The 21,049-nt window shown below is 33.0% G+C and overlaps 1 protein-coding gene across 4 annotated transcripts; it reads left to right on the top strand.

The window, feature by feature from the left end:
• Positions 1-1,330: 1,330 nt before the first annotated feature.
• Positions 1,331-20,761, top strand: LOC134680870 (piwi-like protein 1). Of its 4 annotated transcripts, none has more exons than XM_063540141.1 (17): positions 1,331-1,439; positions 5,011-5,115; positions 5,441-5,681; positions 6,259-6,473; positions 7,148-7,272; positions 7,736-7,816; positions 8,285-8,482; positions 8,938-9,291; positions 9,783-9,900; positions 10,597-10,784; positions 11,030-11,181; positions 11,707-11,831; positions 16,032-16,206; positions 17,204-17,360; positions 18,665-18,793; positions 19,193-19,340; positions 19,823-20,761. In XM_063540141.1, the coding sequence occupies exons 2-17, from the start codon at positions 5,014-5,016 to the stop codon at positions 19,937-19,939; spliced, it is 2,625 nt and encodes an 874-aa protein (XP_063396211.1). In that variant the 5' UTR covers positions 1,331-1,439; positions 5,011-5,013; the 3' UTR covers positions 19,940-20,761. The 4 variants fall into 4 exon arrangements, with proteins under 4 accessions (XP_063396211.1, XP_063396212.1, XP_063396214.1 ...); XM_063540142.1 differs by lacking the exon at positions 16,032-16,206 and adding an exon at positions 13,898-14,072; XM_063540143.1 differs by lacking the exon at positions 1,331-1,439 and adding an exon at positions 1,683-1,790.
• The last annotated feature ends 288 nt before the right edge of the window (positions 20,762-21,049 follow it).

The following is a 21,049-nucleotide window of genomic DNA, read 5'->3' as shown; positions in this document are numbered from 1 at the left end:
TTCAGTAGTTGTCGTTTGTTTATGTTTTTACTACAACGGATCAATTTGTACATAAATAAGGCCGATAGTTTTCTAGTTTGAATTGTTTAACATTGTCATTTCGGTCGGCCTTTTATCGCTGACTATGCGGTATGTGCTTTGTTCATTGTTGAAGGCCGTACCGTGACATATAATTGTTAATTTTTGTGTTATTGTTGTCTCTTGTGGAGAGTTGTCTCATTGGCAATCATAACACATTCTTCTTTTTTTAATATTAAGCAAGAGAGAGGGACGAAAGATACCAGAGGGAGGGACAGTCAAACTCATAAATCAAAAATAAACTGACAACGCCATGCATTGCTAAAATGAAAAGGACAAAAAGACAAACAATAGTACACATGACACAACATAGAAAACTAAAGAATAAACAACACGAACCCCACCAAAAACTAGGGGTGATCTCAGGTGCTCCGGAAGGGTGCCGTGATTAATTGTTGCAACGAACATATCCGATATCATTTGTGAAACGGGTATTCCACAACGGTTAACCAACTCGTGATGTCGGCCGTAAAATTTACGAAGAGATTACTTCAACTTCACCATTTGGAACACTTGATTTAAAAGCTTCATTGTGAGCAACAACCCTCTTTCAAGAAAATCGTGATAGGAAATAGCACGGTTATTACTGATTGGGAGACATGTGACACCGCATGCAGGTGCTGCCGAAATGTTGCTACTTAAAATGGAAAGTTCACAATTGGAAAGCTGAAATCATCTCTTGTGTCGTAAAATTTTGTTTTCAATCGACCCTCATTGTCAATTTCTAGATGTTCGTCAAGATATGAGGCCGACTTAACTGTATCTGTTGTATCCTTTATCTCTAGTTCAATGGGATATCTAGATGCGTTCGCCGTGACATAAGCAACTGATCGGAACATTCAGTAGTAATGTTTTGTTTCAATCTGTTTACAGTAATCCGACCATATTATATTCCTGGTTTCAGTGTAATTTTTTTTTTACATTTAATACTGGGATTAATAATTTATTGCTGTGTACTACGTACCAAGGCGAGGCAACGCTAGTCCACGCTACGCCTTATTAATCTCGATGATTTGCCGCGCGAAAATAAAGATTCCATCTCGAATTTCAGCAAAACTTGATAACGGCCATGACTCTATTTATAGCTTTTATTTATACTATTTTTTTCTTGTTTTAAATCAATCCTCATTACCTTTTAAAATAAAATAAAATTGAGCGTTATAAATTAAACTAGATCTGGTTTTGCACCGCTCCGAAACTCCGTTCTGCTCTACTGAGTCCATCAATGATACAGGGCAATTTGATTGGTCCTTGATCGCGTACCCTTGATCGTACCACGTGATAATACTTCCCGCGGTTAACCATTTCAGCAACAAGAGTGAGAGTGACACACATATTGAACAGATCAAAGAAATTTTAAAGTAAATAAGTTTGTAATCACCAATTTTGTTTGATAAATTACAAACAAAATTGCATGTTCTTTAAGCTCATAGCAAGATGTGAATGAAAAGTTTGTTTTGTTTGAGATGCAATCAACCAAAGAATGTCTTTTGTTTGTGGTTTGACACGTGTTGTATGTTGTCGGATTGAGGGACGAGCAACGCGGTTAGTTCTGCCTTCATCAAGCAAAATTTACTAAACAATTTAAATTGGTTTACTTATAAATTATAAGTGACTCTTTTAGATTCTTTACTTTTTTTTCAATACCATAAGTGAAGATAGCATGCGATTTTTATTGACGTAGGCAGCCATTTTGTTATAAAGAAGCCGAGGTAAACAATATTGACATTATTGTTCAGTAACGTAGCACTTATCATTCTATAGCTCCTTGTCAAATAATTAACAGTGTTAATATCGGCCGGCCGAAACTACAATCGACTCAAAGAGAAGTTGTGGTCCTCGTAACTTTCGGTTCTGAGGCCCCCTTGCCTTTGGCTAGATATTTCTGGACAAACCCTTCCTTATTGAACTCTTTTTGCGTAAACACTAAAAATGATCTGGACAACCCATTCCTTATTTTTACAGTTTTAGCTTAAATTACTGTTAAAAATTTATTTAAAACAAACCCAACAATGATGTGGAATTGACTATATCAAGTGCTGATTTAACCATGTGCAAATTTGAGTATACCGGGTGCCAATTTGACTAGAGTAGAATTCAAAGCAGACAAACCTGCTCATCTGGAAAAGTTTAAAGGCATATCATACCCTGATAAATAAATTTCTAAGGGGTTGGGGACAACCCACCAAATGGAACTATTCCTTTCCTCAAATGAGTACAAATCCCTTATTTGAGTAGTTTGAGATTACTCTGACGTCCATCGGCTGTTTTGCCATCCAAAATGGATGCACTGCTTCGTTGTTTCTGGTGCCAACTAACAGCCTTGGAATTATATAAATCGGATATCGATTTGTTCATTGTCAATTTATCTCTTCATTTATGTAAGCTTCACCTACCTTCGAGAGTTTTCCCGACCTTGAGACATAAATATGCAAATATTTTTTATACTTTTTTCACCTCCTTTATAAGAGATCGATTTAAGCTTTTAGTGCCAACCATGATAACATTCCGAATCTCTCTGGACATTTACACGTCTTGCATTGGTAAATAAACAAGAGGTTCGATTATGGTCATTTGCTTAAATCAACACTTTTCTGGCAGTCACATGATGATCTTGACATCCTTTAGAAAACACGAGTAAAAATGTCTGAATCGATGGGTCACTGAAACTCTTTAAAAAAAGAAAAAATAAAGTAGGTGAAGCTTACATAAAGGAAGAGATAAATGAAAATTTTTAAAATAGCCCTGCCAGACGTCAAAATTATTTGCACTACATTTCAGTGCTATAAACAAAATTTTCTAAAAATGGGTTATTTAACTTAATTTTTTAAATATGAATGGAAAAACTTCCCCAAAGAATTATCTTTTTATATGATCACTTAAGTTTTTTGAGATCATGTATTGGTATGATGTTATCATCCGAAGACATATTTGGTTTCCGAACAATATGTTCAGTTTTCGTTAATAGATCTTTTTGAAATTTAATTTGAGTGCAATACCACAAAAGGAAGACTGAGATTAATTTTGGGGATGATGTTCCAAACCGTTAAAGTATAAGGGGGCTCAAAACAAGCATTTTTTTCAGGGGCGTAGCTAGAAAGAAACGATATGCAAGCATCTACCGCCGAGCGTAAGCGAGGCGAAAAATTTTTGGGGACCCTTTTATGCAGGAAAATGGTTTTTTTCGGTTTTCGGTCATAGGACAGTCTAAAGAAGAGCTACATGTACATGATGTAGATATGACTTAGAAACAATTTATGAATGTAAAACTATTCATAAAGCTTCTGAATAAAGTAAATCATGGTTAATTGAAAACATAAACTACACATTTTTCTGATACAGAATTTACTCAAAATTGTCCAAAATCTGCTCTTCGGGTCTAGGCAGAAACGAGCTTGGCAATCATACCACATCTTCTTTTTTTATATTCTCTATTTATTTGTCAATATTCACACTGAAATCTCGGTGAATATGCAGTAATGCTAGCGATGGTAACCTGTCATTGTTCATTGTTGATCGTACATTTGATTTCAACAAACGTAGTACACTGATAGATCACCACGGTAGCACTCGCGAGATGTTATAAACCAGTGTACGTGTTTGCCATCGAGCGACCTCCCAATTGAATTCGTCCATATAACATACCAGGTCAGTTTCGTATGTCTCAGACAATGTTGAGATTTTTTCGTGTGTTATATTTCCTACAACACGAGGAAGCAGATACGGCACAGAGAAACGATTTTCTGATAATACCAGACGCGACTCCTCTCTCCAGTTCCATTATCATATGGTCTATAAACGCAAATTATAATGAGACTTTCCAATACTGTTTTGGCGTGTTTGCAGGATGAGTGGCCCTGGTAGTCCTTCGAACACATCGCCGTGGCATAATTTCAACGATATCAAAGGAGTTAATGCCGGCCCGATTGGTACATCTTGTACATTCCAAACAGATAAACCGTACTCTGTGAATGTGCTCCGATGCTATATGTATTAGACTGAGTATAACAAATTCAAATCTTGTAAAAGATACAAGTTAATTAGTGTCCGATTTTGTCATGCATGATCTCCAATAAAACTTCTATTTTAATACAAAGTGCCGTTATTAAATGACATTTCATCAATCAAAAAAGTGGCAACATATGTGATTTCTTTAAAATTTTAAATTTTGCAATACTTTTTTTGCATGCCGAACCGATGTGCACGCAACTGCGTGTTGGCGTATAGGGAGCTACGCGCCTGTTTTTGTTTCATGATAATAACTTGTGTATAAATATTTTGATTGCTCTGAAATTGTACCACAATGTAAATTACCACAAGTAGAAGGTTTGGATTCAGTTGGGGTGGGGGGGGTTACAAGTTATTTAACTGGATTCATATTTTTTTTGTTCAAAATTTCAAATTTTTGAAAAAGTTTTCAAGATGAAATCTTTAATTGCGCACTGACAGTAATGAGCAATAAATTTGTAAGATCTTCGACCACATTTATTTTGTGTGAGAAATCTATATTGTGTCAGAAATTTGAACACAATCCAAATTCAGGCAGTATCAAGCTTGAATGTTGTCTCCATACTTTCCCAACTGTTCAGGGTACGATCTCTGCAGTCGTACAAAGGTGGTCCCTGAGGAGCATCTGGTTAAAAATTGCAATGGTAAATACTGGTCGCTTAAAATTTTGAGTGGTCAATTACTATAAATAATGAAATAAAGAGAGTTTTCATCATTTTTAAGCTTTCATTTCTATTTCTATTTTAAATTCTTTTAGTAAACAGTGATCTTCATTGATAAATGAGTACAAAGTTGAGTAATATAAAGATAAGTCGCATGTCAATTTTTTATATATATCTATTAAGTGCAACATCACAATTCATAGCAAATCAATTCTAAATCAGTATAAGAATAAAACATATGAAAATTCATTTTTTTTCACAGAAAATGTCTGGTCGTGCTAGAGGTAGAGCTCGGGGCCGAGCCCGTGGAGCAGATCAGACAGAGCCAGCCAGAAGACCAGGGGAAGGAGAGTCCCAGTCTATGCCAGTGAGTATATGTATTTTGAGTTGTGATACTAATAAACTTGATCAATTTCAATATTTTTGTCAGTTTTACTTCTGTTATAATTTGATATAGAAATGTAGTATGATTGCCAATGAGACAATTGTTCAAGGTGACCAAATATCTAAGGTTGGGGCTGTTAACAACTCAAGATCAGTGTAATGCTTCCAACAATAAGAAAAAAAATTATACAGAATTTGTTGGATTGGGAGGGGTACACAGCTTTGAAAGATTTTTTTTACTGCAAAAATGTATTGGATAAAGACTTTTAAGTTGTTTGAAATGCTTTAAATTCTTGTTTGTTTTGCAGGCTCCAACTTCTTCAGCTCCTGCTCCAGCACCTGCAGGAGGTCCCCCAGGGCCTAGTGGTAGGGCCACCTACAGGGGTGGAGCTGCTGTACCACGTCCAGGTATGGGCGGGGGCGAAGGCCAGGTTCCAGCCGATGAACTTGCTAAGATGAGTATTGGGACTGGTGATGCTAGTCAGGTTAAAAGAAGACCTCGTTATACAGATCCAGAAACTAAGCCTGCATGGATTACTGACAAACGAGGTTAACTACTATACCAAATAAAATCCATCAAATAAGATGCTAAGAATGGTGTGCTTCATTCAAATTCTAGCTTGTTTGTTTAAAAATAATGGTGTTGGGGTTTTTTTTGGTCCTATATGTCAAAATTAAAGTATCACAAGTACATGTAACTAGATTCACTTGAAACACACTCACCAATTTTTTCGTTGCAATATTGACAAACTTTTTTGTTCTTGTTTATAATAAAGGATTACTATGCAAAAGTTTGCAACAATTAGATTTTACATAGAAATGCAAGATTTTAAATTTAAGGGGGTTCTAAGGTATAGTGGTAAAAAAAGAAGAAACATTTCAAATGACTGATTTAATTTACTTCAAGTTGTAGTACACCCTTCAACAAAGATCCCACTACAAAATGCATAAGAAGTTGTAAAAGGCTCAGATTACAAAAAAGATTCCTGATATAAGCTTATAACATCAATGGAGGCATATGGCAACCACAGCAAGTTAAATCAGAATATAGTTTTTGTTACATTTAAAAGGAATGTGTTCCTGAAAAAAGGTTGGAAATAATTACCAACTTTCTTTTATTTTATAGGAACATCAGGGACAGCATTACCAGTGAAAACAAACTATTTCAAACTTGAATCAAAACCAGATTGGCATTTATATCAATACCATGTTGATTTCAACCCACCTGTAGATAGCAAGAGGTTGAAAATTGCCTTATTATTTCACCATGAAGAACTTCTTGGAAAGACTAAAGCCTTTGATGGAATGGTTCTGTTCTTGCCTCACAAACTACAGCAAAACGTATGTAGCAAGTGAATATTTCTATTATTTATTATTGTATGATATACATCTTCACATTTAACAAAGCAGCATGGTCTATGTTAGTTAGGTATTTGTATGGTGTTCTTCTGAACATTAATTTATATACAACAAAAGCATGCAATGTTAAGGATGTACTTAGGTGAGGTCAGTTGAAAATTAATAAATTAAGAAGTTGAAATTGATTCTATAAGCTGGTAGAGCAAAAATTAATGATAAAAATATTGATAGGTCATGGACCTCCTTTTCGAGATAATTGAGATTTAAAATATGGCGCGAAAAGACCGACTCAGACTTTTACCTTATGTTTGCATTGGTATTATTGGGTCTCGAAACAAAAGAAAGAAAATTAAGAATCTTCTAAAATTTTGGCAAATGACCATTCATGAGGTATTTAATCTTATATGAAAAAATAAATGGGTGTTATGGGGCAAGAGATTATACATTGTTTTGTCTGGAAAAACACCAAGGAGTCCAAACATTTGACACAAATTCCAAAACCTCGCCCAAGTACATCCTTAAGGAACCCTTCAAAGATATATTTAAACTACACTATCCGAATTTACTTATACTATGGTTTCTGGAACATATATACATGTTTATGTAGTGTATTCTGTCTTGTTCAAATAATAGATCCTCATTGATATCATTTTTAGGTAACAGAGGTATATTCAAAAAAGAATTTTGATGATACACAGGTCCGAGTGACCATTACATTGACCAATGAACTGCCACCCACTAGTCCTCAGTGTTTACAAGTTTTCAATATAATCTTCAGAAGGTGAGTACAATTCCAGGTGAATGTAGCGCAAAATGTGACAAAAAAATATTTCTTGTTTAAATTTAGCATTCTGACAAAATTTTACTTTATTATCCCTTTTCATGGGTGTACCCTAAATTAGTATTTTGGTCTCATTGATGTCTTGTGTTAAATTATCTGAATCAAAAACATGTTCTCTAGATAAATAAATAAATGCAAGGATTATATATATATAACGAGCAATTATTGGTATCAAACAGCAGATAACTTTTAAATATAAATAAACATTTAAAAAAAAAACCAGTTCTTTTGATTATAAGTACTTGTAACTTAAAATACTGGAATTTCTCTTAGTTTATTTTTTTAAAGATTGTTAATCAATTATCAAAATAACTAGCTATTACAGGAAATGTATTGTGCTTCATTCCTACATGTAGTTGCATGTTTGTACTTCACACTTTATTTTTCACATTTTATATTTTAGGGTTCTAACAATGGTGGATATGCAGCTTATTGGAAGAAATTATTTCAATCCTAAATTGGCAGTTCAAATTCCTCAACACAAGTAAGCTTATTTTGTCCTTTGACTAAATGTTGCTCTATTTGAAGAATTTTTTTTAGGGGCCAGCTGAGGCCCACCTCTGGGTGCGGTTTTAGTGATTCATTACCAAAAACTGCTATAAAAAAAGGGTAGACTCTCCTGTAGGAAGTTAAACTGTGCTGTGCTTGGGGGACATATGACATGAGCAAAAAGTATGATATCCAATTAGAACTAACCATGGGAGACCAAGACCATGAGTAAATCCAACTATCTTGCAAGCTATAAAAGGCCCTTACAAAACAATATGTAGAAGAATTAAAAAAAAGAAAACTAATTTAATGCAAAGCAAAAAAACAAACAAATATGATGTACAGGAACAAAATATAAACATGGATTACAAACTTAAGTTCATTTTGTTTCACTGTTTGTATCTTGAGAAATATTTAACATAATAAACAAACTTTTTAATGTGCTATTATTTTCTATTTTTAGACTTGAAGTAATGCCTGGATTTGTAACTTCCATATTGAGATATGAAACACAAACATTACTGTGTGCTGACATTTCTCACAAGATCTTAAGAAGTGATACAGTTCTTGATATTATGTACGAGATGTACAATCGTTCTGCTGGAGATGCCTTTTATGAAAACTGTATCAGAAAATTTGTAGGATCTATTGTACTGACAAGGTAGGTTGCTAGACTAAGTATCTGTTAATTTCTGCCATTCTTGATAGTAAAGAAATTGTATTGATACAATTTTTTTTCTCCATTTTACAGACTATTTATACTTCCTTAACCGGTTAATGTATAATTATATTCATATAAAAGAAAACACACAAAAAATATGATACAATTCTTAATTGGTCAAAATTCAATTTTGCCTGGAAACTTCTTGTTTTTGTGCTGTGATATTTATTGAAAAAGTGGATGCCATAATTGATGATGTAAATCTATGACCACTATCTCTTTGCTGATCGAAAATAGGAAGAAAGACATTTTAAAGTTTGGTTTTCTCTTGTGAAAGAAAAAGCTTATCAATGTTTCTTGACTGATTTATGTAATGTTATCTCTTTATAAATATCCATTACATATTTTGTTGAGCAAACAAGTCAAAGTACAACTTCTGATGTATTACATTTCAGATACAATAACAAGACATATCGTGTAGATGATTTTGAATGGGATAAGAGGCCCACATCAACATTTACACTCAGGAAAGGAGAAGAAATCTCATATGTAGACTATTATAAGAAAAATTATTCCATAACAATAAATGACCTCAATCAGCCTTTGTTGGTAAGCAGACCTAAGAAAAAGGACATAAAAGTAGGAAGAACAGACATATTATACTTACTACCAGAATTGTGCTGTTTAACTGGACTATCAGATGAAGCTAGAGCCGATTTTAGTGTAATGAAGGATGTAGCAGCTCACACTAGAATTGCACCTCAGGGTAGAACACAAACCTTAACAGACTTCATCAACCAGATCAACACGTAAGATACCTTTCTACTTTTATCTAAAAATAAAGAATTTTGAACTCTTTGCTTATAAAATTTATTTTAATGAACATTTTATCTTTTTCGTTGACTTGATTTTAAAAGAACAACGTTCATCTTGAAACAGAGAACAACATTTGATGACCATAGATTTGAAATTATTTCTAATTAGCAATTCCATGTTCTACTTTTATTAGACCATTAACATATGCCAACCCCTTCAAAACAATATCAACAAGTAAGTTAACAGAAGTATACATAGATAAAAATGAAATAGATAATTTTCAACAAGAAAAGGCAAATTACAAATGATTAGTTAAAAAAATTGCCAATTAAAATGATTCATTTAACTGAACTCCCAACTCGAAATGGATTGTTGTGACATTGGCAGTCATGCCACATTTGGTTGTTTATTGTAGTTATTTTACACATTGTAATGAGTTTTGATGGACCGACTCTTTATGTTCCTTCATTTGTTTTAATTTCAGTAACCAAGCTGTAAAGACGGAAATGGGAGGTTGGGGGCTTCGCTTCTCACAAGATCTGGTACAGATTAATGCTCGTGTTGCTCCTCCAGAGAAGATTATGCAGAGATATGATGCTGTTGTAAGTATTACATACATATAAGAAGATATGGTATGGGTGCCAAAATCTCAATCAAAGTCACAATTTGTAAAAGTAAACCATTATATGTCAAATTAACACAGAACAGCAAGCTGGAAATGGCCCCATAAATGATAAGTGTAAACCCATTGAAACCAGAAAACCAACAGTCCTATCTACATAAAAACAAGAAACATTTATTAACCACTGAACATCAGGTAGAAAATGTACTATTTTGTGACTTCATTGTTAATGGTTAACAGGTATTTATACTTGCCAGTGTGTGAAATATAATGTTGAATGTATAATTCAAAATTTTGTTAAATAACCAATATGAATACTGGTATATATTATAATTTAAATTTTTTTACATTTAAAAAATACAAAGTGCCTATAAAATCATCTTAACAATGTTAAGAGTAAATCTGATTCTTCTTTACTTCCTTCCAAACAGGGGCTGGAACCAGGACTTTAATTTTCTTCTATTGCAACAATATACTAGCATTGCATAGACCCTGGTTTATAATTCATATATAAAAAAATCACAAAGGAAGTAATTGGGTGGAACAGGTTGAGATATAAAATGACTCGTGAAAGAAGGTACTCCCTAGTAAAAAAAATGATTGAGAACTGTGTCTTGTGTGTGTACTTTGAAGTATTGTGTAAAATATGAACTAATCACATATATCCATATTGCAGCTGAATTATAAGCAAGAAGATGCTGATTGGTCAAGAGACATGAGAGGAAAAGAATTGGTTACTCCAGTAGACCTTCAAAGATGGGTAATAGTGTTCACAAGGAAAAACTCTGCAATGGCTCAAGACTTGGTCCAAACCTTGAGCAAAGTTGGACCTCCCATGGGAATGAGGATTGCTCAACCTACTCCGTAAGTTATATTGAGGCACTCAAAGGATGGGGTATGGGTATCAGAGCAACTTTTCACACTATAATTCTCCATAACATTTTTTTCTGGAATAGCCCTCAGTTGTAATAGTGTATTCTTTTTCCAGTTTATAAATGATCTTTTGTTGTGTGAAAATAGATTCAATGAATGCAGTTAGAATAATGTACAAGATTTTTCATTAGCTTGCTTGTTACAAGTCTATATGCCATTGCCTTCTCGCTTTTCAGATGTGAAATTCCAGATGATAGGAATGATAGCTACCTCTCTGCTCTTAGACAGCAAGTACAGCAAGACACACAGATGGCTTTGTGTATTTTGCCAACAAACAGAAAGGACAGATATGATGCCATCAAAAAATTCTGCTGTGTTGATCACCCAGGTATGGGAATAAATTTGTAGTGGTGTGATCATGAAGTTTATTTTAAATAACATGGTTGTACATTCAAATTTATCCAAAAATTAAAACATGTATAAATTTCATGGAGTCCACAGTGCTTTTCTGGATTTATTTTCATCAGAAACACTCAAAAAGCCAAAGATTCTTTTAGAACCGAGATAAATAAGAGCTATTTGTCCAATAATAACCCAATAGCCAAATCCATTTTAAAGCCAAATTTGCCTGATGATTTCAAACCTTAGTTTCTTTAGAATTTCACTATTCAATAAAGGATTATGTCAGTACTAAAGGGCTGACAACTGAGCTGATGATAACCTTGGGGACTGATAATCCACCAGCACAGGATGAAATAAGAGCAATAAATTTAGATATGTATACAGGTCTTAACATTTTAAAGGGGAGATAATGAATTCTACTTTCATCAATTAATATATTGATTTTGCATGGTGGGGGATTTATTCTTTTGTAATTTCACTTAAATCTGATAATATTGAATGAATTTTGTAGTTCCTAGTCAGGTTGTAGTAGGCAGAACTTTGTCCAAGAAACAGATGTTGATGTCAGTCGCTACTAAAATAGCTATCCAGTTGAATTGTAAACTTGGTGGAGAGGTTTGGCATCTAGAAATTCCAGTAAGTTTTGAAAGCACCACTAAAGGAAACATTAAGTATAATAAATCTAATGTGATATTGCTAACTGGAGTAATATATATAAGTCGTATGTTATCCATACTTACTATCCTGTCATTGGTGTTAAAATTGTATAGTTTGTATTTTATTATATGTGTAAATATTGGGATTATGACCTTATCAAATGGATTCATTAATCTTGAATTAACATCTGTGTGGGGTTATAGGATGTATTAAAGCAGTTCCATTTCAATGTGCATGATATCCTTGGAAGGCAATCAGTTTTCCATCTAAAAAGCCAATGTTGGAATATCGTGTTGACATTTTACTTTATTACAGCTAATTTCCAAAAGCATGTAGAGCAAGACTTTAGTTAGCTTCCTTGCTTTGTTTTTATTTTGTACAATCATTAGGATAACACTCAATTAAATTCAAATATTACATATACGGTTTCGACTACCCCTATATATATTGTTTAAAGATGTATATCTTATTTACCAAGCTTGTATAAACAATCATAGGAACAAAGCAAGCAAGCCAACCAAAGTTTTGCTTTACATGCATTAGGAAATTGGCTGTAAAAGTTGGACCTCATTCCCTTCTGGAGTTTTCAAAGTACCTTCACTGGATCCCATGTACATTGATATGGTACAGCATTAGAAACATTTATGCTATAGACATTTTAACATGATAAATGCTTGAATATTCAGAAGAATGAAAAAAAAAATAGTGATTTTGTTTTTTTACAACACTAAGTGTTGTAGCTGTGTGCACAGTGTGGGTGCTTACTGTATTTGTTTTTGATTAGAATTTAATGTGTGAGGTGATGCTTTAAAAACTGCTAAACTATTAGATTTATTTATTTCATGAACATGCATAGCACTAGACATTAGGGCTTTCCCTTAATTAAAAGTATGGGGCGGTGGAAGAATGCACTTTATTTAAAATTTGATAGATGATGGCTATTTAAGAAAGAATTGTTTGAACATTTTATTTTAAAGAAAATATCCGTTTAGAATTGTATGCATGGTGTGGTGCCTTCTGAAACCTTCCCATACATTTATTTATGAAACAGTCCTTGAGCAAAAAAAAAAAATCATTTGAAAAGACAATCCAGCTATTCCCTTGAAATGGATTTTAAAAGAAACTACCAATATTAATCTTTGTGTAATTTTGCATATATTTAAATGGCATAAAACTACAAATGACCCTCAAGCCATGTAAAACAAATTTCCTTTCCTACCCTCCAACATTAGTTTTAATTGAATAGCTCTGTACACATATATATTTATTGCTTTAGGCCTAAAATAAAATATTGTTAGTTTCCCCAATCCTGACCGACCCTGCAAAATTAGTGCTACTCATAAAATTTTATTGTCAAAACTAAATCAAATATTATTTTATTCATTTCCAATTTCCTGGCTTGCTGGATTGTACGATATTGTTCAAGCTTTTTGGAAAAATAAAATTATTTCCCTACCTACCAACCAAAACCTTGCTTGGCAGGGTCGGGTTTGGGGAAACGAACAATATATAAATTTAGGCCTTATATATTATATCATTTGGTTCTGAATTGTTAACATGTGTGATCTATGTTTCCTCTCCTTAGTATTTCCTGTCACTGCTACATCATTGGTTAGTAAAACTTGCTATCATGAGTGTTGTGCTTCCTCAAACATTATCACTCTGGGATGTCTGTTTCAGTAATTTACTCTGGGAGCTTCAGTTATCATTGAAGATTTCCTCAATGCTCTGGAACCTGCATTTCAAAAAGGACTTTCAGTATTGTAGCAAATTAAACAAATAAATGTTATGATCAGCTTTTTAGGAAAGGGATTAAATGAATGAATATTCAATAGTTTTAATCACATGCAGCATTAAAATTATCATTGAATAGCTTCATATTGCCAGTTTAATGCTGTTGATCAAAGAATTTGAAGTTAATCTCCTTGTGAAGTTTTTAAAAAAAATTCGACAAATGATGCAAACAATTTTCTGAAACAGTCGTTTCCTACATCTATATTATCACTACTCATTTACATTGCTTTTCGTTTCTCCCCATCAATCAGCTGAAGAATTTGATGGTGATTGGTATTGACAGTTACCACGACTCGGCCAAAAAAGGTCGGTCAGTCGGTGGTGTTGTTGCCAGCATTAATCCAGCATTGACAAGATACTATTCACGCTGCACTTTCCAACATTCGATGCAAGAGTTGTCTGATGGTCTCAAAGTCTGTATGAAAGGTTGGCATTTCAGCAGTTGGCTGTATATTTTGAGTTTATAAGGGTTTTTCGAGGTTTTCTAGTACAATCATTATCACTGCTGTATGGTAAGTATAGGTCATCTGAAATAGTCACTCTATAGAAGTATACATCCGACAAGATCTGAATAGGTGTAGTTTGATGGATAGGCTAATTTTGAGGAAGTGACCATTTTAAGGTATGAATTTGAAAAGTTGAGAGGACTAGGAACTTGATAATATAAGGTAAGAATGTCTACACTTGGCTGGTTAATCAAAGAAATGAACTGGTTATCTTGTGGTCCTGGCCTGTCTTTTAGTTGTGATGCATACCTTTTTCTCAGTGGACAGCCAAGTGGAGATATAAGTTAATCTTTGGTTCATTTTCATTTATTTCATTTCATCTGCTTTTGTGCTGTGATTATACTTGTATGTGCTTTCTATGTAATGTGTTGGCCTTGCTTTGTGTATATGTCATGTTTGCTGATGCATGACATGCTTTGCTTTATATGTTGGCCTATGCTTGTTTGCTGTTTGTTTGTATGTTATAACATAATTAATTTCAAATGTTTTATTTACAGTTTATGAAACAATGATTAATAAAAAAAAAAAACTATATATGCCTTTCTAATAGAATTTATGAATAGGCTACATTCTTATTCAATATTTTTCTTCAGATGAAGGGATATGTTGTTGATATAAATATACATGCCTCAAGTTTCAAAAGATGAAATGTACTTACCACAAATATTTTGAATGTTCTTCTACATAAAAGAAAATACAGGAACATGGTTATATAACCTTGCAATAAAAGTTTAAAGAAAGATCGACCCTTAGCAAATTTTTTAAGGGTTACTAATTTTGCTTTGCGTATTAACAGCGGCTTACTAATTTTGAGAACTTGAGCATACGGGTTGTTCCAATTAAGCATGCATGGTACCAAGAGAAGGCAATTAAGATTTGCTTCACATTTTAACTTGACAAAAAGGTCCAACCATAGATGAGATTTTGAAATGCCTTTTCTTTGTCCCATGTCTTGTTTTTTTGGAACAGCCTGTAGCATTATTTACTAACAAATTTCAAAATGATTTAATTCTCTATAAAGCTTTCTTGTCTCAAAATTGTGACAAGTGATTCCAGAGATCAAAGATTTCTACTTGACCATTTAACACCCCATGTTTACAAGTTCTGCAGTAGCAAAAACCAGAGCCACCTAAAAGGTTGGTCTAGTGTTGCTTGCCACATGACTTCAAAATGCCTGATGTGTGTAGGTGAAGGAAATATCTTGGGTTAGCTTTCTTGCTAGATGAACTGTGAAGTCATTAAGTTACTACCCTCCTTTAATATTAGACCAGTCCAACAGATAACCAATTTATGTCGGTAGGACTACACTATTCCATAAGGAGGGTAATATACCTTACCTATTAAAGATTTCAAGGTTCATTTAGCAATTTGTGCACCAAAGATATTACCCGCATTTGAGGCATTTTGCTGTAATTGTAAAAAAAAAGATGTTAAATTGCAGGTATACAAGAACATTAGCTGTACTAATTGCTTTATTAACTTTTTAATGCTTATTACTAACAAGAGAAGATATATTTTGTTTATGTTGTGTTGCAATATGATTACAAGTAATGTTACTGTTTTGAGAAAAAAGATAATTTCTTCCCAATATTGTCGAATAATTTTTGTCAAATTTTGTATAAAAGTGCATCCCTATTGACCTGCAATCTGAATAGATAACTGGATAAAGTTGAAGGAAAATACATTAATTCTTTGGACTTGATTTACTGTAGAAATTATTATAAATCAACAAGACAACCTTTTGTGTTCAGTAATTTCAGTTGAAAAAAAGCTTAAAATTAAAAAAAAAAAAACTCACCAATTTTAAAGTAATCACATTGCAACTTTTTCTTTTTGTTTGTTGGTTATTTGTTACTTAAAAGCCAGCTCTTGTTTACAGCTGAAAGGTTTGATGGTGGTAGGTATTGATACATACCACGATTCAGCCAAGAAGGGACGTTCTGTAGGAGGTATTGTCTGTAGCATGAATAGAAATCTTACCAGGTATTACTCTAGTACAACATTCCAAATGCAGACTCAGGAACTCGTTGATGGAGCATGTATAAAACTGAGAGGTACGCTTATTCAATGACAACACTCTTATAAAAATTCTTTGCTTTTTGCTTATCAATGCCTTGTAGGTTATGATTTTATGGGTTTTATTTACCAACAACTTGAGTTGCATGTTTTAGAGAAAAGGATGTTCAAGCAGAAAAAAATTTGAAATAATTTTTCAATTTTTTTTTGGGGGGGGGGGGGGGGGTAGGAAGTAAACATCAAATATCAAGTTTGATTGAAAAATTTAATTGGATTTACATTCTAATAAGTCACAATTTCGAACATTCTCAAATACTTCAAGTAATTTTATTTATCCAGAAGAGATTTACTAGCAAATTTTCAATATAAGTTGTATGTGAAAAGCCTAGAGAAACAAATCTATAGACTTGGTAAATATGTTTTAGAGACCTGCAGATATGTTAAATTTATATACGATATTTCACATGCCCATAGTTGCAAATTCATGGTTTTACTTTTATACTGATAAATGACTCGCTCAAATGAAATAACATATAAATTCGACTTTTATGTTAAAATAAGTATTAGGCCAAATAAAATAATATGTGTGTTTCCTGTTTCCTCTTTGAAAAAAATAGGGTAGGTAGGTAGGGATTTTTTTTTATTTTACCATTTTTTTTTACATTGAGTCTATGGGAGAGAAATCCTGACTTTAACAGTGCTTATTGAAAAATGACCAAAAAAACTTTAGGGTAGGCTATTTCTAAGCTTAAAATATAGGGTAGGTAGGGAAACAGGAAACACACATGCTTTTTTATTTGGCCTTAGATTTTCTTCCTCTTAGAACAGCAAAGAGTTTAAAAAGAAATGTTTTGTATTTGTATGCATATGCATGATTGAAAAAGTCAACAGAACACTTGACTATTAAACAAATGCTTTACAATATGTTCTTGCTAAAAATATTATAAAATCAAATCAGCATTAAATCGAGTTTCATTTGTTGTATTTAATATACCAATTAACTCTGATCAAGAATATAATAACAATGAATTGCAGGTGCCCTTGAGAAGTACCATGAAGTAAATGGTGCCTTACCAGAGAGAATTATTGTGTTTAGAGATGGTGTGGGTGATGGACAGCTCCAGGCTGTACATGAACATGAAATACCACAGATGATTGACTGTTTCAAGAAAGCAGGTGGTACAGAATACAGGTAGGTCACAAATGTTATTCCCACAGGGACAGCAGAGTTCACAAAATCTTTTTTCCCCTGGTGGTCCTTGAAGAAAATCTACTGGTCCTCACTATTAGTTCTATTGAAAAAAACTAAAATTGTGTCAGTCCAAGCAAAATTTTGTTGGTAAAATCCTGAGGACTGACAGTTAGCGAACTCTGGCCCGGACATAGTAATACCAAGCATCTTTCCACTTGTCAGTAATCTCACTCTTACAATTCTTTTTGGATTTCAAAAAAAAAAAAAAAAGAAGCATCATAAGTTTATATAAGCTATTTCTCATGCAATTCAAAAATCGGTGCCATCAACTACTTTTAAAAAGAGTTGCGCCCCTCAGAAATGTTAATATTGTATGGGAAGTTGCATGCGTTGTTAGTGGCCTTGTGGTATAACTCTTGTCAGATATTTTTGAAACTTGTATTAAAGGTTCATATTGACAATGTCTATCACACAAGTTTGAAAAATCTGTCAATCAATTATAAGAACCAAATTAAATTTTTGGAAAAGGGGGAAATTGGAACTTTTCTTATTTGTTAAGATTTTATAGAAGTTGGTCAGTTGTCCAGATTGAGAACAGGTAAACAGTTCAAACAACATTTAGATTCTACAAAGTATGTTAACAGTTTACTGGTATATTAAAATGGAAGATTATTCTGAACAAGACATACTGGTCTGTGATCATGTTTTAGTTGAAAGATTTCCTTGTTTTATACCAGATCAGATCATCATCAGGCTATAAACTTTGAGGAGATGCAGTTGATGAACATTTTAGGTCATTTTTCTCAATGTATTATGGTGGTAGACCTTGGTTCAGGGAGACAACTCTTTAAATCAGTTGTGTGTTTGTAAAAGTCAAGTTTCATCAACGTATTTTAAGCATTTACCCGAAACAGATAGAAAATAATCTATGTAACATAGAAGCTTAGAATATATTCATGAAAATGGTTGACACAAAGGTATTGATGATTTTAAGAGTTATTTTCCTTAATGGTCTACCTCCTTAAAATAACCTAGATTATGTCATTCCTGTCACACTAAAGGGAGATAACTGGCTTAATTCAGTGGAAAAATATAATATAAAAAAAGAAGATGTGGTATGATAACCAATGAGACAAACTCTCCACACAAGACCAAAATGACAGAAATTTTAACAACAATAGGTCACCATTCGTAATGTCCTTTCTTTCAGTCCCATATTCTATGTTACTGGTGTAATCTTTATATAATCTGTTCTTTTTTGAGAAGCAGAAAATATAATATCATCTATAAATATATAATTTCAGTCCTAAGGTTGGTGTAGTGGTTGTGAAGAAGAGGATCAACACCAGATTCTTTGCCAGTTTGAACAGAGGACAATTGGGTAACCCACCCCCAGGAACCATCATTGATACAGAAGTAACTAAACCGGAGTGGTAAGTAATATTACTATATTGAGTGAGGAGCAGTCTGCATATGGTAAACTATTAGTTGTCTTTATAATTTTTTGTACAGTTTGCATGTCTATCTTGAATATCTTGAATATAATGTTAAGTATATGTAAACATGTAGTAGAACCATGTGATGGTCAGAGACTTGCAATATAAAATGACATAAAATTCAATCATAATTATTTAACCAAGTGATGTTTTTCAGCATGTTCACTTTTGCAGATCATTATTATCTTCTATTGATAACTACCACGTTTCTGTCTTAAATATTTCAAGATCTTTTATTGGTTTGCATTCAGATAAAAAAACATACTGATATATGACAAAAGTGTGTATTGGTGTATATGTGCTTTACTGCATACTCATGTTTGTATCCTTTTGTAGGTATGACTTCTTCCTTGTAAGTCAGTCTGTCAGACAGGGAACTGTTACCCCAACTCATTACAATGTTGTGTGGGATACAACAGGACTTAAACCAGATCATATGCAGAGATTAACCTACAAGATGTGCCATCTGTATTACAATTGGCCGGTAAGATGTATACATTGAATATTTTGTCTTTATATTACCCAGGATGCAGCTTGAGGTTGTTGAAATCTTTAGCTAGCATAGTCATTGGCAACAGGCATTTTGTCATCTGTTGGTTAACTTTTATTCAATATAATACAGAGATGTTCTTAACCTAGGTCCTTTTCTATTGGAGTAAATTTGGTGATGGATCTTCTATAGAATGACCACTATGGTCATTGATGCATAGTTGCTTTAAGAGTAATTTAGCTTGTAATGTGAATATAAAAGTAAGGAGATGTAGTATTATAACCAATGAAACAGCTATCAATCAAAGGTCAAATGAAGTAGATGTTAACAATTATTGGCAACCAAACAGCCTTCAACAACGAGAGAGAGAACCATAGTCCTTATCATGCATATGGATGACCAAAATCTGTTTTAATGATTTTATAAAAAATATAGTTTTATCTGATATTAATTCTCTTGTTTCTTTAATCTTTCAGGGTACAATCCGAGTTCCAGCTCCATGCCAGTATGCACATAAGCTTGCCTTCCTTGTTGGACAGAGTATTCATAGAGACCCATCACCAGCCTTGGCAGATCGTCTTTACTTCTTGTAAACTGACACTATGTTATAAGAGTGACAGGACTATGTTAACTTTTTTAAAAGATGTTGTGCAGAATGAAGTGCCTACCTAGCTCTATATCGGAGCATGAATTGTTTACTTCAGATGCAATGTACTTTTGTGCAATGACTAGAAATGGTGCTGTTTGAAAGACTATATTTGTGAAGCAAGATATTTGGTGAACTATAGTTTTGTCTAAAAACAGAGCAACGATTATTTTACCAGTTTAGTTTTATGCGACTGATTTTTTTGTTGCTATAATTGGGTTAAAACTTTATTGGTCTATAGCTACTATGTTATCTATAGACCTAATTGGACGATTACACAGTTGGTTTTAAACTTTATTGGTCTATAGCAGCTATGTTGTCTATAGACCTTTCTAAATATATCAAAAGACTGACCCACAAGGGACTACATGTACAATCAAAAATGAAAAAAAAAATGTTATGAGATTTTTTGTTTACCATTTTTTTTATACATAGTTTATTGTTTTAGAGTAGGTTTTGTTATTTTTTTTATACTGTTTTATTTTACTGAGTTGAAAGACTTTGAATAAGCTTTGTGGTATAAGTGCAGATGTTTTAATCATGTGTATCAATATCAGTGTACAAGTGATCAAAGGTTGCTTATATCATTGTTTATAGTTCATTACATGTAGAATAGAAGTTAATAAGAAAATTTACCACAAAGATTAAAAGAATCTTGTTGAAATGTCTGATTGTGAGGAGAATCTCTGAATTGAAGTTTTTTCAAATTAAAATAAATTCTTATTTTGAAGAAAATTGGAGAATTTTTGTTAATTTTTTTTTTTTTTTTTTGAAATAAAGATATGGGAACTTTTTAGTGAAATGATAGATTGACACACCAAAAAATATGAAATACTTGTAGTATATATTCATATGTGGAGATATTTCTTTAAACCAATTTTATTTATGAGGTTTTGCTATGACAATCTAATGAAAGGTGTGTTAATTCCAGATTAATCCCTTTTGCTCAGTGGATACAAAACTTGCACCTTTAGATAATGTTGGAAAGGGCTGGAAGCCTGTTTATTGTGGGGTGTCATTTACTAAAATTAAATAGCTTTAAGGGAAAATGGTGTTG

The sequence above is a fragment of the Mytilus trossulus genome, chromosome 8, assembly GCF_036588685.1.
Source record: "Mytilus trossulus isolate FHL-02 chromosome 8, PNRI_Mtr1.1.1.hap1, whole genome shotgun sequence".
Lineage (NCBI taxonomy): Eukaryota > Metazoa > Mollusca > Bivalvia > Mytilida > Mytilidae > Mytilus > Mytilus trossulus.
This window is presented reverse-complemented; position numbering and strand designations above follow the sequence as displayed.

Bases quoted from the DNA above. Each gene is read 5' to 3' on its own strand.
- LOC134680870 (XM_063540141.1), top strand. From the start codon at position 5,014: ATGTCTGGTCGTGCTAGAGGTAGAGCTCGGGGCCGAGCCCGTGGAGCA. The intron at 5,116-5,440 runs GTGAGTATATGT...TTTGTTTTGCAG, and splicing joins GAGAGTCCCAGTCTATGCCA to GCTCCAACTTCTTCAGCTCC. The intron at 6,474-7,147 runs GTATGTAGCAAG...TATCATTTTTAG, and splicing joins CTCACAAACTACAGCAAAAC to GTAACAGAGGTATATTCAAA.